This window comes from Papio anubis, chromosome 12, assembly GCF_008728515.1.
Source record: "Papio anubis isolate 15944 chromosome 12, Panubis1.0, whole genome shotgun sequence".
Lineage (NCBI taxonomy): Eukaryota > Metazoa > Chordata > Mammalia > Primates > Cercopithecidae > Papio > Papio anubis.
This window is the reverse complement of record NC_044987.1, coordinates 76,475,685-76,489,478: the sequence shown is the minus strand read 5'-3', so window position 1 is coordinate 76,489,478 and position 13,794 is coordinate 76,475,685. Positions and strand designations below refer to the sequence as shown.

The 13,794-nt window shown below is 39.1% G+C and overlaps 1 protein-coding gene across 4 annotated transcripts in view; it reads left to right on the top strand.

Moving 5' to 3' along the window:
- PIK3C2A (phosphatidylinositol-4-phosphate 3-kinase catalytic subunit type 2 alpha) overlaps positions 1-13,794 on the top strand; it is a 117,163-nt gene that overhangs the window by 26,112 nt on the left and 77,257 nt on the right. For 3 of the 4 annotated variants that reach the window (XM_021925999.2, XM_021925997.2, XM_021925998.2), the window contains one exon: positions 10,714-11,843. In XM_021925999.2, the coding sequence (XP_021781691.2) occupies positions 10,779-11,843 (1,065 nt within the window). In that variant the 5' untranslated portion in view covers positions 10,714-10,778. Of the gene's footprint in view, positions 1-10,713; positions 11,844-13,794 lie in introns of those variants that run through there. The other variant, XM_021926000.2, reaches the window with a different exon arrangement.

Genomic DNA, 13,794 nt, shown 5'->3' with positions numbered 1-13,794 from the left:
CGAGTAGCCGGGATTACAAGCATCCGCCACCACACCTGGCTAGTTTTTTGTATTTTTAGTAGAGATGGGGTTTCTCCATGTTGGTCAGGCTGGTCTCGAACTCCTGACCTCAGGTGATCCGCCTGCCTTGGCCTCCCAAGGTGCTGGGATACAGGCGTGCACCACCACCTGTGATAATCATTTCCTTCACAGTTTTGCCATAATGTAAGCATTCTTAAATAAAATAGTTTTTCATGTTTTTGAACTTTGTATGAATCAAATCGTGTGTGTGTGTGTGTGTGTATATAAATATACCAAATGCTGGGATTACAGGTGTGAGCCACCGCACCTAGCCTTTTTTTTTTTCTAGTAGTTGATTTTAATGTATTAGAAAGATTAGCTCTTTGTGATATGAATAGCAAAAATTTTTTCTTGGTTTATTGCTTTTCATTGACATTTTTATGGTTCTGTTGTTTTTATGTATTTATTTCTGACAGAGAGTCTGGCTATGTGGCCCAGGGTGGAATACAGTGGCACGATCATAGCTCACTGCAGCCTTGACCCCCTGGGCTCAAGCAGTCTTCCCATCTCAGCCTCCAGAGTAACATGTGCCACCACGCCCTGCTGATTTATATATATACATATTTTTTTCCATAGAGATATGGATTCACCATGTTGCCCAGGCTTGGTTCAGTTATTTTTATTTTTGGTTTTCATTGCCTATAGCAGTGCCTGATGCATAGTATACACCCAATAAATATTTACTGAGGAAATGAATACATTCACTGGTGCTTTTTTGCCAAACAAAAGTTATTTTAAAAGATGTTTGTGTGCTTGAATCTTTTCACATGTGGCTTCTAGATTTTGAGTCATATTAGGAGGCCTTTATGCTGAGGTTACAACGGAATTCTATGTTGTCTTTTGTTTTCACGATTCAATTTCTTTACACTTATTTAGAGCCAGGACAGTGGCTCACACTGTAATCCCAGTGATTTGAGAGGCTGAGGTGAGAAGATCACTTAGGACTAGGAGTTCGAGATCAGCCTGGGCAATATAGCCAGACCCTGTCTCTATAAAAAATGAAAACATTAGCCGGGCCTGGTTATACTGGTAATCTCAGCTGCTCGGGAGGCTGAGGCAGGAGGATCCCTTGAACCTCTAGGAGTTTGAGATTACAGTGAGTTATGATGATGTCACTGCCCTCCAGGATCAGTGATAGAGTGAGACCTTGTCTCTATTTTTAAACATTTAATCTTTTTGTAACTTATCCTTGGTGGTTGATTGTGAACACGTTTCTCTCTAAATTGTTAACAGTTTTCTAAATCTTAGAATATTAAGGTAATTAGGAGTATATACTTTAAAAATTAAAAAATTATAAAGGATAAGACCTCATTTAAAGGCTATAGGTTGGCCAGGTACAATGGTGTACACCAGTAATCCCAGCGCTTTGGGAGGCCTAGGTGAGAGGATTGCTTTGAGCCAGGAGTTTGAGACCAGCCTGGACAACATGGTGAGACCCTGTCTCTACAAAAAATTTAAAAAGTAGTTGGATGTAGTGGTACATGCCTGTAGTCCCAGCTACTCGAGAGGTTAAGGCAAAAGGATTGCTTGAGCCCAGGAGTTCTAGGTTACAGTGAGCTATGATCGAGCCGCTGCCCTTCAGCCTGTGCAACAGAGCTAGACTCTGTCTTCAAAATAAATAAATAGGCCAGGTGCAGTGGCTCACACCTGTAATCCCAACATTTTGGGAGGCTGAGACAGGCGGATCACCTGAGGTCAGGAGTTTGAGACCAGCCTGACCAACATGGTGAAACCCCATCTCCACTAAAAATACAAAAATCAACCAGGTGTGATGGCTAGTGCCTGTAATCCCAGCTACTCTGGAAGCTGGGAAGCAGAGGTTGCAGTGAACTGAGATTGTGCCACCGCACTCCAGCCTGGGGAACAGAACAAGACTCTGTCTCAAAAAAAAGTAAATAATAAATAAATAAATAAATAAATAAATAAAGACAGTAAGTTATCTGTGGGACTTAAAAAAATAAAAAGAAAATTTTGTTCTCCCCCAGAATAACAGGAATTTGAGATATTTTTTTGGCATGTGGAAAGAGATGACTGTTGAGAAGATACATTTTTCCTTACCACCCAGAAAGCAAACATACTTGTTCACCATGTTTTTTTGTTCCTGTTTCTCTCTTCATAAACTGTAACCTTGCACTGTTCACTAGATACCTTTGGCTGCTGAGCACTTGAAATGTAACTAGTCCAAATTGAGATGTGCTAATGCATAATATACACCAGATTTCAAGGATTCGTGTTTTTTAAAACCATGAAATATTTCATTCATATTTTATATTACCTGTTAAAATGACAATATTTTTCATATATTAGATTAAATATCTTTTTTTTCAAATTAATGTAGCTGTAGAAACTTTTATATGTGGCATTCATTTTTTTCTTTTCTTTTTTTTTTTTTTGAGGATGAGTCTCCTCTGTTGCCCAGGCTGGAGTGCAGTGGCGTGATCTTGACTCACTGCAACATGCACCTCCAGGGTTCAAGCAGTTCTCCTGCCTCAGCCTTGGGAGTAGCTGGGATTACAGACACCCACCACGATGCCTAGCTAATTTTTGTATTTTCAGTAGAGACAAGGTTTCACCATATTGGCCATACTGGTCTCAAACTCCTGTCCTCAGGTGATCCATCTGCCTTGGCCTCCCAAAGTGCTGGGAATACAGGCATGAGCCATCGCTCTCGGCCTCTTTCTGTTTCTTTTGGACAGTGTTACTCTAACCTAATCACATCGAATACCTGGACATTCTTTTATTTTTGTCTTTGTGACAAATTTTTATAGTTCCTAACACCAGAATACTTGCTTTCTTTCATCAGATGACGTTTTTTCCTTCCATGAATCAGTAGAGTTAGGAGAATATTATCTTGTCATGTACTGGAGTTTTTCCTTTTAACAGAAATGGAACAACTTTTACTTTTAGTTTTCTATTACCATCTCCCTCCTAGTTTTTAAGATAATCTGCTCCCCCACCCCACCTGTTTATTCTAAACTCAACCATGTTATTTTTTAGTAAAGTTTGAATTATTAATAAATGAGTCATTTTAGCCTTTTTTTTTCCTATTTCAGAATTTGAGCTTCTCTTTGATAAAAGGAATGGTGTCTTATGTTCTCTAGTCATTGATGCATTCATTCAACTGCATTAGAAGTTTGAGAGTAGACGATGAAAAAAAGTTCTTGCCCTCAGTGAAATTACAAATTTGCTAGTCATCTGGTGATGATAAATTAACTGATAAATTGGTACATGTTATTTTTATTTTTATTTTTATTTTTGAGACAGAGTCTTGCTCTGTCACCTAGGCTGGAGTGCAGTGGCGCGATCTTGGCTCACTGCAAGCTCCACCTCCCGGGTTCACGCCATCCTCCTGCCTCAGCTTCCCAAGTAGCTGGGACTACAGGTGCCCCGCCACCACGCCTGGCTAATTGTTTGTATTTTTAATAGAGATGGGGTTTCACCATGTTAGCCAGGATGGTCTCGATCTCCTGACCTTGTGATCCACCAGTCTCGGCCTCCCAAAGTGCTGGGATTACAGGCGTGAGCCACCACGCCCGGCTGGTACGTGTTATAACTAAATAACAGTATTAATTACCTCATGATATAATTAAAAGAAACAAATTTATTAAAATAACGCTATGATTGAAGATGAAAGTTGATATTTATAGTAGATAGATTATAGTAATTTAGACACTCAGATAACTTTAAAGTACATTGTGGAGAATTAGTTCTGCCTGAATTTGAGTCCTGATTTCATCACTTGCTAGCTGCTGTGAGACTGAGCAGATTACATAACTTGTATGCTTAAATTTCTTCATTTGTATACTAAGGATACTAATAGCTACTTTATAAAATTCGTGAGGATTAAATTAGTTAATGCATTGCTTAAAGCAGTGTTTGGCATATAGTGTCTATAAATCTCTCTGCATAGATAGAGATATGCAGATATTTGCTACAGTTTTATCAAATACTTTCCATGGTTACTGCAGTCGTAATTATTTTATTTTGGTTTGGTTTTTGTTTTATTTTTTAGAGACAGAGTCTCATTCTGTCCCCCGGACTGGAGTGCAGTGACACAATCATAGCTCACTGTAACCTTGAACACCTGGGCTCAAGTGTTCCTCCCACCTCAGTCTCCTGACTAGCTGAGACTACAGGCATATTCCAACACATCCAAATAACTTTTATTTGTAGAGATAGGGGTCTTGCTATGTTGCCCAGGCTGGTCTTGAACTCTTGACCTTAAGTGATGCTCCTGCTTTGGCCTGTCAAAGCCTCAAAGTGCTGGGATCATAGGCCTGAGCTGCCATACTCAGCCCATAATCTTTTTTTTTTTTTTTTAATTTTTGAAATTTATCTATTTATTTATTTGTAGAGAGGGGTCTGACTATGTTGCCCAGGCTGGTCTGGTACCCATGGGCTCAAGCAATCCTCCTACCTCAGCCTCCCAAAGTTTAAGAGTCACCTCGCCCAGCCCATGATTTTATTTTTAATGGTGGTATAATATTCAGTTCTGGCTGGGCTTGGTGGCTCACGCCTGTAATCTCAGCACTTTGGGAGGCTGAGGCAGGTGAATCACCTGAGGTCAGGGGTTTGAGACTAGCCTGGCCAACACGGTGAAATCCCATCTCTACTAAAAAAAATATATATATATATATAAATTAGCTGGCATGGTGGTGGGCACCTGTAATCCTAGCTACTCAGGAGGCTGAGGCAGGAGAATCCTTTGAATCTGGGAGGTGGAAGTTGCAGTGAACCGAGATCACGCCACCACACTCCAGCCTGGGCGACAGAGCAAGACTCTGTCTCAAAAAAAAAAAAAAAATTCAGTTCCATGGAAGTACCATAATTTATTTTACTTTAAGCTTTATATTCATTTGGGAGGACAAATATCTGTATTGTTCAACTCAAATAATTCTTTTTTAGTTTTCTTAGTTGTCTTGAAATTTTAAGATCAGGAAAACATTTAGATGGGTAGCAGCACCGACTTGCTTTTTTCTGTTTTCTGGGGTTTAAATTTAAATTGTAAATGACTGTCTAACACAGAAGAAGCCAAGAACTTTTAAATTAATTCTTCTGTTTTGGGATATGCAAATGGTGTCCAAACGTTTAACTCAATAGTTTAATTACCCACTTTTGAAGAATTTTAAAGTAGCTACAGCCTTGTGATCTTCACTGGGTTACTTTATGTTGAGAAAATTTTGGCAGATGATTTGCAGGCCTCATTCAAATACTAGTTATATTGTCTTTCTCAGCTTGAATTAAGGGGACATTAGCATTGAAGTTTTCATTTTGAATTAGGATGTAGGAAATTATTTCCTGCTAAATGTTTGTCATCAAATGAAGTTTTATTTTTAAAAATTAATGGAGCATGTCAATGCAGCAGCCCCAGAAAAATAGCTGAAGCACAGGGTTACTTTTGGACAAACTGTTAAGTTCTTTTATTGCCATTTTAGTATACATGCATGATAACCTCTTGGAAAACTAAAATATGGTAACTTAGCTGGTAGCATTCAGCTCACTTTTACTACTTAGAGTTGAATTTACTTTAGCATGTACTACTTTGGTTGTTGGTACTAGAAACAGGGCAAGCAAATAAATTGGTGATGTGAGAAAAACCCATACTCAATATTAAAATATATTTCAAATGACTAATTTTATACTTTTATCAGTAAATGAGAGTTAACATTCATTTGAAATACTTAGAACAAGTGTATTCTCCAGTGAATAAACTATTGTAAACTAATTTTAAAAAATCTAGATCCTTCTTTCAGAATAATGCTGCATTGTTCATTACCAAATGTGGCAACAAGGAGACTACTTAAATAACAAATTGACATTATGCTTGTGGAAGATGAATTATATCTAAGTAGCCTTTCTCTTTGTAAAATGCTATTGTGTTATTTTGTTTTGTTTTGTGGTATTGTGTTTTTTGAGACAGAGTTTCGCTCTTGTTGCCCAGGCTGGAGTGCAATGGTGACCTTGGCTCACTGCCACCTCTGCCTCCCGGATTCAAGGGTTCTTCTGCCTCAGCCTCCTGAGTTGCTGGCATTACAGGTGCATGCCACCACACCCAGCTAAATTCTGTATTTTTAGTAGAGACGGGGTTTCACCATGTTGGCCAGGCTGGTCTTGAACTCCTGACATCAGGTGATCCACCTGCCTTGGCCTCCCAAAGTGCTGGGATTACAGGCGTGAGCCACTGTGCGTGGCTGCTATTTTGTTTTAATACATCTGATTTTATGAAAAATAGGCAGTATACTTTGGTGTTCCACGATAGGTGATTATACTTGTTTTATTTTTCCTACCATATATCCATCCTCTTGTGCCACTGGAAATGCCTTCTTTAAGACTGTCCAATAGCCCTCATTCCCTCTTGTTAAAACACATGTTCAGCCAGGTGAGGTTGCTCACGCCTGTAATCCCAGCACTTTGGGAGGCTGAGGCAGGCGGATCACTTGTGGTCAGGAGTTCAAGACCAGCCTGGCCAACATGGCAAAATGCTATTAGTCTCCACTAAACTTTTTAGTCTCTACTAATAATACAAAAATTAGCCAGGTGTGGTGGCAGGTGCCTGTAATCTCAGCTACTCGGGAGGCTGAGGCAGGAGAATTGCTTGAACCCAGGAGGCAGAGGTTGCAGTGAGCCGAGACTGTGCCACTGCACTCCAGTCTGAGCAACAGAATGAGACTCTGTCTAAACAAACAAAGAAACAAACCCCACATGTTCAGTAAATTAAGTTTTCATTCATTAAGCAAGGTACTTTTAAATGTTATGGGGAACTCCAAAAATAAACAAGTAGGCCTTTGCACTTAAGCTTATTTTAGTCTGTTGGGTGTAGACACATAGGTTCACAGATTCTGTGTTCATCAGGACATTTTTTGTTATGGCAGAAGCTTATTTTAAACTGGCTTAAGCAAAAAAGGAGACTTACTGGCTTACATAAATGAAAGGCTGGCTTTGGGCTTGGTTGGATCCAGATGCTTAATGTAATATTAGCCAGAATCTGTCTTTCTTCGTTTTATCTTAGCTCTGCTTTCCTCTGGATTGGATTCATTCTTAGGCAGTATCTCCTCAAGTGGCGACAAAGACGGCCACACCAGGGCCAGGCTTACATCTGAGTTTAGTAAGCTCAAAGAAGAGCTTTCTTTCCAAATAGTTTCAGCAGAAGTCCAGGAGTTAACTCTGATGGGCCAGATTTGAATCTTCTGGAGTGGATGGGGGTGGGGGACAAGGGTAGAGATGGCCAGTTCTATTTTAACTATGTGGGATAAAGGGAGATCAGTCTCCAAAATGGAAGCTGTAGGTTCAACAACGAGAAGCAAAGATGTTGATAGGCAAAAACAGCAAAAGGTCTACAGAAGTGAAGAAGAGAAAGCTGTGATAAAAATGTTTTGGTTAATCTAAAAAGATGAATTCTGATAAGAGCTGCTTAGGGAAAGCTAAAGAGAGGAGACAGTATTTGAATTGGGCCCTAAAGTACAAGTGGAGTTTTTCCAAGGCAGGATGTGTAAAGAAAAGATTTTCTAGGTCACTCATTGGAGAAGTATGGCATTGAAAAAAGAAAATTAAAATGGAAGCTTCTGGAATCTAAAGGGGAATGTTAAGATTTCTCCCCCACTTCAATATGGAGAAGACTTAAGCATTTTTGTGGCACAGGACCCTAAGCAAGTAAATAAGTTAACAATGCAAAGGAGGTAATCATTGATGAAGAAGTGGAGGGGAATTCAGTGGTGTTAAGGATACACATAGAGGAGGTCTCCTTAGAAAGGAAAAGAAAACCATTTGTTCCCTGAGGATAAGTTGAGGAAGGTGGTGGTGGAAGTTAAAACAGAAGTTTGTTGCTAAATAGTAAAGTGGCTTGCACTTTGTTTTCTAAAAGTAATAAGAAAAAGTTTATCAGTTATCTATTGCTATATAGCAGATCATTCCAAAATGATTCTGTAGGTTATCAATTTGACTTTAGCTCAGCTTGGTGGTTTCTTCTGCTGGTCTCACCTTTGGTCACTCATGGAATTGTGGTCATCTGGAGCGTGGATGGATGGTCTAAGATCCATGTTTGGTCTAAGATCACATGTTTGGTGGTTTGTGCTGGCTGTTAGCTGGCCCCTGTCATCCACAGTGAGCATTCACATAGCAGTGGCTGCATTTCAAGAGACAAAGAACTGAAGTAGTAAAGCCTTTTAGGACCTAGATTTGGAACTCCTATTCCCACAGTGTCACTTCCATTTCATTGGTAAAAGCCAAGTCACAAGGCCTGCTCAGCTCAAGAGAGTAAAGAAATAGAGTCCTCCTCTTTATGGGAGGAGCAACAAAATCATGGGAGTATGTGTTGAAATGGGAGGAATTTGTGCTCCTCTTGTTCCCTACTACCTAGCCTTTTATTTTGAAAATTTTCAGACTTGGCAACCAAGTTAAAAGAATTTCAAAGTGAACACTCATATTTGTATCACCTAGATTCTACTATAAACATTTTTCTTTTTTTTTGAGACAGAGTCTCGCTCTGTCACCCAGGCTGGAGTGCAGTGGCGCGATCTCTGCTCTCTTCAAGCTTATCCATCTATTCTGCTGTCCATTAATTCATCTTTTAAAAAAATGCATTTCAAAGTAAATTGTAAGAGCGAGGCACAGTGGATCATGCCTGTAATCCCAGCTGAGGCAGGAGGCTCGCTTGAGGCCAGGAGTTCAAGACCAGCCTGGGTAACATAGTGAGACACACCCCCCCATCTCTAAACGTCAAGAACAACAAATTGTAGACATTAGTACTTTCCTCTAAGTACTTTGTGCATATTTAACAAGAGTTCAATATTTACAGCATTTTCTTTTGATATAAAGTTTACATACAGTAAAGTGTGCATATTTTAAATATACATTGTGCCCATGCTTTGTAGTCTACCACAGAAGGGAAAATAATTGTATGAAGGATTGCAAAATAATACCCCCCAAGAACATTCCAAGAACATCCTTTGAATTCCTCTTTCTTCATGACCTCCTCACTAATGTTTTTTTGTTTGTGTAGTATTACCTCAACACTTCGATTTTTGTTTGTATTATATTAGAGTTTATTTTGTTTTTTTCTACTTCCTTGCATCACGCATATATTGAGCATATATGGTAGACAAGCACTGTGTTTGCTAGAAAGAAAGACCATAGAATGTAAACAGGAGCTCTCTTGCTTTCTAGGTATTTAAACTAGATGTATCACAAACCAGATTAGATTAATAATATGTACCATTTATTTAATGCTTATGCCCAAAGCCAATGATAAGCACTTTTATGTGTATTATTTCATTTAGTTTGTATACTAATTTAGATTGATACTTTTTTATTTAAAAAATTAGGAAAGTAAGACATACAGAAAAGTTTTCATTTGCCCAAGGTTGTATACCTTCTTTTTATTTTTTTTGAGACGGAGTCTTGCTCTGTTGCCCAGGCTGGAATGCAGTGGCGGGATCTCAGCTCACTGCAAGCTCTGCCTCCCAGGTTCATGCCATTCTCCTGCCTCAGCCTCCTGAGTAGCTGGGACTATAGGCGCCTGCCACCACGCCCAGCTAATTTTTTGTATTTTTAGTAGAGACGGGGTTTCACTGTGTTAGCCAGGGTGGTCTCGATCGGCTGACCTCGTGATCCGCCCATCTTGGCCTCCCAAAATGCTGGGATTACAGGTGTGAGCCACTGCGCCTGGCCGGTCACCTTCTTAAACTAAGGTGATGTGACTCCAGAATCCATATTTAACCCTTTTATCATATTGTTTAGAAGGAGGAAATGTGCTCTGTGTTACAGAGTAGCTAAGCAACCTTTCAGTTGGTCATACTGCTTCACAGGGTAATCTTGGTCTGAATTAAGTGTTTGTCTTAAATAGAGGAGTATAAATTTTTGTAAGCTAATCTATGACAAAGTAATCTTCTTTTCATGAATAAAAATATTTAAGGATTTTGAAAAGGAGAAATTTTGGTATTATAACTATTGATTTAACTGCAGATAATCAGAATAGAAATGTAATTAAAACTATATGACCAATTCAGCTGTAATTTAATCTTTGAGTGAAATATTACCTCAGAACTTCTAATAAGCCTTAACACTTTTGTCTTATTATTCAAATCCATGTTACATTATACATTTTTAATATTTCTGGAAGATTATTAAACCTTAATCAGTTTTGCACATAGTATTTTGATAAAATAATAGTTTCCTATTTTATTAGCTAGGTATTGGATGTTTTTATTGCTAATTGGCTTTTGAGCAATTTAACAAATAGCAAAAGATCAAAAACCATTTTGACTTGCTATTTCTGCATATCGGTAAACCCTGTCTGAACTTTTGAAAATATGTGACTAGCTCTTAAGTCATTTCATGCTAAGAATTCTGCCAGAAGTACCACTGGTTAATGGCAGCCATTGTGACTGCTAAAATGAAAGTTAATTTACTGTGCCAGCTTTCCAGTTGGGTCAGGAAATGGGGTTAAAGTAATGTGTATCTGAACATCTTCTGTAACCCAACAGTGTATAAGGTGTTAAGTGTTCCTTCACCCAGATTTCATCCAACTGTTTTTGTTTATTTTATAGTGTATTTTTCTAAGTGGCTTTAAGTCCTATATCATATGGGGTAGGTTGCAAACAAAATATATTTATGTTTAGAAATCTAATTGAGTGTTATGTTTATTTTTATGTATAGCTCTTGCTATTTTGGAAGCTACAAGAAAAAAATAGAGGAAGGAAGGTTTGATCTTTTTGGTGGACATGGCTCAGATATCCAGCAACAGCGGATTTAAAGAATGTCCATCTTCACATCCGGAACCAACAAGAGCAAAAGATGTGGACAAAGAAGAAGCATTACAGATGGAAGCAGAAGCTTTAGCAAAACTGCAAAAGGATAGGCAAGTGACTGACAATCAGAGAGGCTTTGAGTTGTCAAGCAGCACCAGAAAAAAAGCACAGGTTTATAATAAACAGGATTATGATCTCATGGTGTTTCCCGAATCAGATTCCCAAAAAAGAGCATCAGATATTGATGTAGAAAAGCTCACCCAAGCTGAACTTGAGAAACTATTGCTGGATGACAGTTTTGAGACTAGAAAAACACCTGTATTACCAGCTACTCCTGTTCTGAGCCCTTCCTTTTCAGCACAGCTCTATTTTAGACCTACTATTCAGAGAGGACAGTGGCCACCTGGATTATCTGGGCCTTCCACTTATACTTTACCTTCTATTTATCCTTCTACTTACAGTAAACAGGCTGCATTCCAAAATGGCTTCAATCCAAGAATGCCCACTTTACCATCTACAGAACCTATATATTTAAGTCTTCCGGGACAATCTCCATATTTCTCATATCCTTTGACACCTGCCACACCCTTTCATCCACAAGGAAGCTTACCTATCTATCGTCCAGTAGTCAGTCCTGACATGGCAAAACTATTTGACAAAATAGCTAGTACATCAGAATTTTTAAAAAATGGGAAAGCAAGGACTGATTTGGAGATAACAGATTCAAAAGTCAGCAGTCTACAGGTATCTCCAAAGTCTGAGGATATCAGTAAATTTGACTGGTTAGATTTGGATCCTCTAAGTAAGCCTAAGGTGGATAACGTGGAGGTATTAGACCATGAAGAAGAGAAAAATGTTTCAAGTTTGCTAGCAAAGGATCCTTGGGATGCTGTTCTTCTTGAAGAGAGATTGCCAGCAAATTGTCATCTTGAAAGAAAGGTGAATGGAAAATCCCTTTCTGTGGCAACTGTAACAAGAAGCCAGTCTTTAAATATTCGAACAACTCAGCTTGCAAAAGCCCAGGGCCATATATTTCAGGTATAGTCTTTTCTTACTAACTTTTGAAATTTAGTATAACAGAGTTCATATTTGTGTACGTAATTTGTTAAGAAAAAAAAATTTTTCATTTTGAATTTTTTCTTTGCTCTCAAGTGTGCTTTGATTGTGTGGCAAAGGATTAAATGTGATTAGGCCAATTGAAAAATTGCTTGCTATTAATATTTTTCCAGGATTGTAAATAAAAAGCCTCTAATGAAGGATCTGGCTGTCACTGAGAGGCATTTAAGATATTTTAAATTTGTCTGACCATGTCTCCTCATTACATATGATCCCTTCTTTCTCTTCCTTATTCCTTTTATTTTTTTAACGCAGATAAGGAATTTTTATTTTTAGTCCCATTATGGAAATTCTCATGCATTTTGTTTTGTTGTTTTTAACCATGAATCAATGAATGAAAAAATAACCCCAGAGAGAGAAGAGCAACTTAAAGGACTCTCCCTTTAAACACTTTTATCGATAAAAGTGAAGAATGAAATATTACCATTGCGGATTTGTGTTTTGCTCTTCTATCTGTGTAACCTAGGAATGTTTAAGCCTCATTCTCACTTTAGTGTGAATTATATCATTCAGCTAATTAGATCAGCACCTGTCTACTATTTTGTCATTGGGAGTTAACTAGCATTTAGATGGGGAAGGAGGGATGGATTTTGCATGATTTGGATCGGTTTATGCTGAATTGTTGACTTTATTTATTATTATTTTGAGACCGAGTTTTGCTTTTGTTGCCCAGTCTGGAGTGCAGTGGTGCAATCTGGCTCACTGCAACCTCCACCTCCCAGGTTGAAGCGATTCTCCTGCCTCAGCTTCCTAAGTAGCTGGGATTACAGCATGTGTCTACACCGGCTGATTTTGTATTTTTAGTAGAGACAGAGTTTCTCCATGTTGATCAGGCTGGTCTCGAACTCCTGACCTTAGGTGATCAGCCCACCTCGGCCTCCCAATGTGCTGGGATTATAGGCGTGAATCACCACGCCTGGCCGAATTGTTGACTTTAAACAAAACCATTTGGATGTCTGGAAAGAAGAGAAATAGGTGTTAAGAAGGTTTAGACAGCATGATGACTCACGCTTGTAATCCCAGCACTTTGGAAGACTAAGGTGGGAGGATCACTTGAGCCCAGGACTTTGAGACCAGCCTGGGCAACATAATGAGAACCTGTCTCTACCACAATTATAAAAAAAATTAGCCGGGCATGATGGCATACTCCTGTGGTCCCAGCTACTTGGGAGGCTGAGGTAGGAGGATCGTGTGAGACCACGAGGTTGAGGCTGCTGTGAGCCATGATTGCACCACTGTACTCGAGCCTGGGCGACAGAGCAAGACCCTATCTCAAAAAATAGGGGTGGTGGGGGGAAGGCACTGGTCCCCCTGATCTTCCCATCCTGCAGGGTCCAGGTCACTGCTGGATTCATATTCAGATCAATTTCTAACAGGCAGATGACTTCCTAGCTGTGGGTCTCTATTTTATAGGTTTCTCATGAGAGAAACGAATTCTGTGTTTAGTGCCTGGAATCAGGATTTGAGATGTAGTCTGGATTTAAGATGTCAACTGTTTAGAGTTGTTTGGGAAGGGCAACTCCCTTGAACCTGGAGAAAGACATTGGGGCTCTGAAAAGTTAGTCTTGCTATCAAAGAAAAGGAAGCCCCTTGTCTTGTAGGGAGCTGAGCTTAGGCTCAACCCTTGCACTGGGAGAAGGCAGAGCCCCACAATGAATGCATTGTAGCTACGATAGATTGTCTTGAAGTTAACACAGATGTTTATAAATTACCTTATATCTTAAATTCTGAACTTCCCATTGTTGAAAAGTCATTTACCTACTGAGAGAAATAGATTGTCCCAGCTGAGCTGATATTACCATTCCAGATGCATTGTAGTCATCATCTTAAGCAAGTTGAGGTTTCTGGGTAGGTGGGTTATTTACTGTCCACA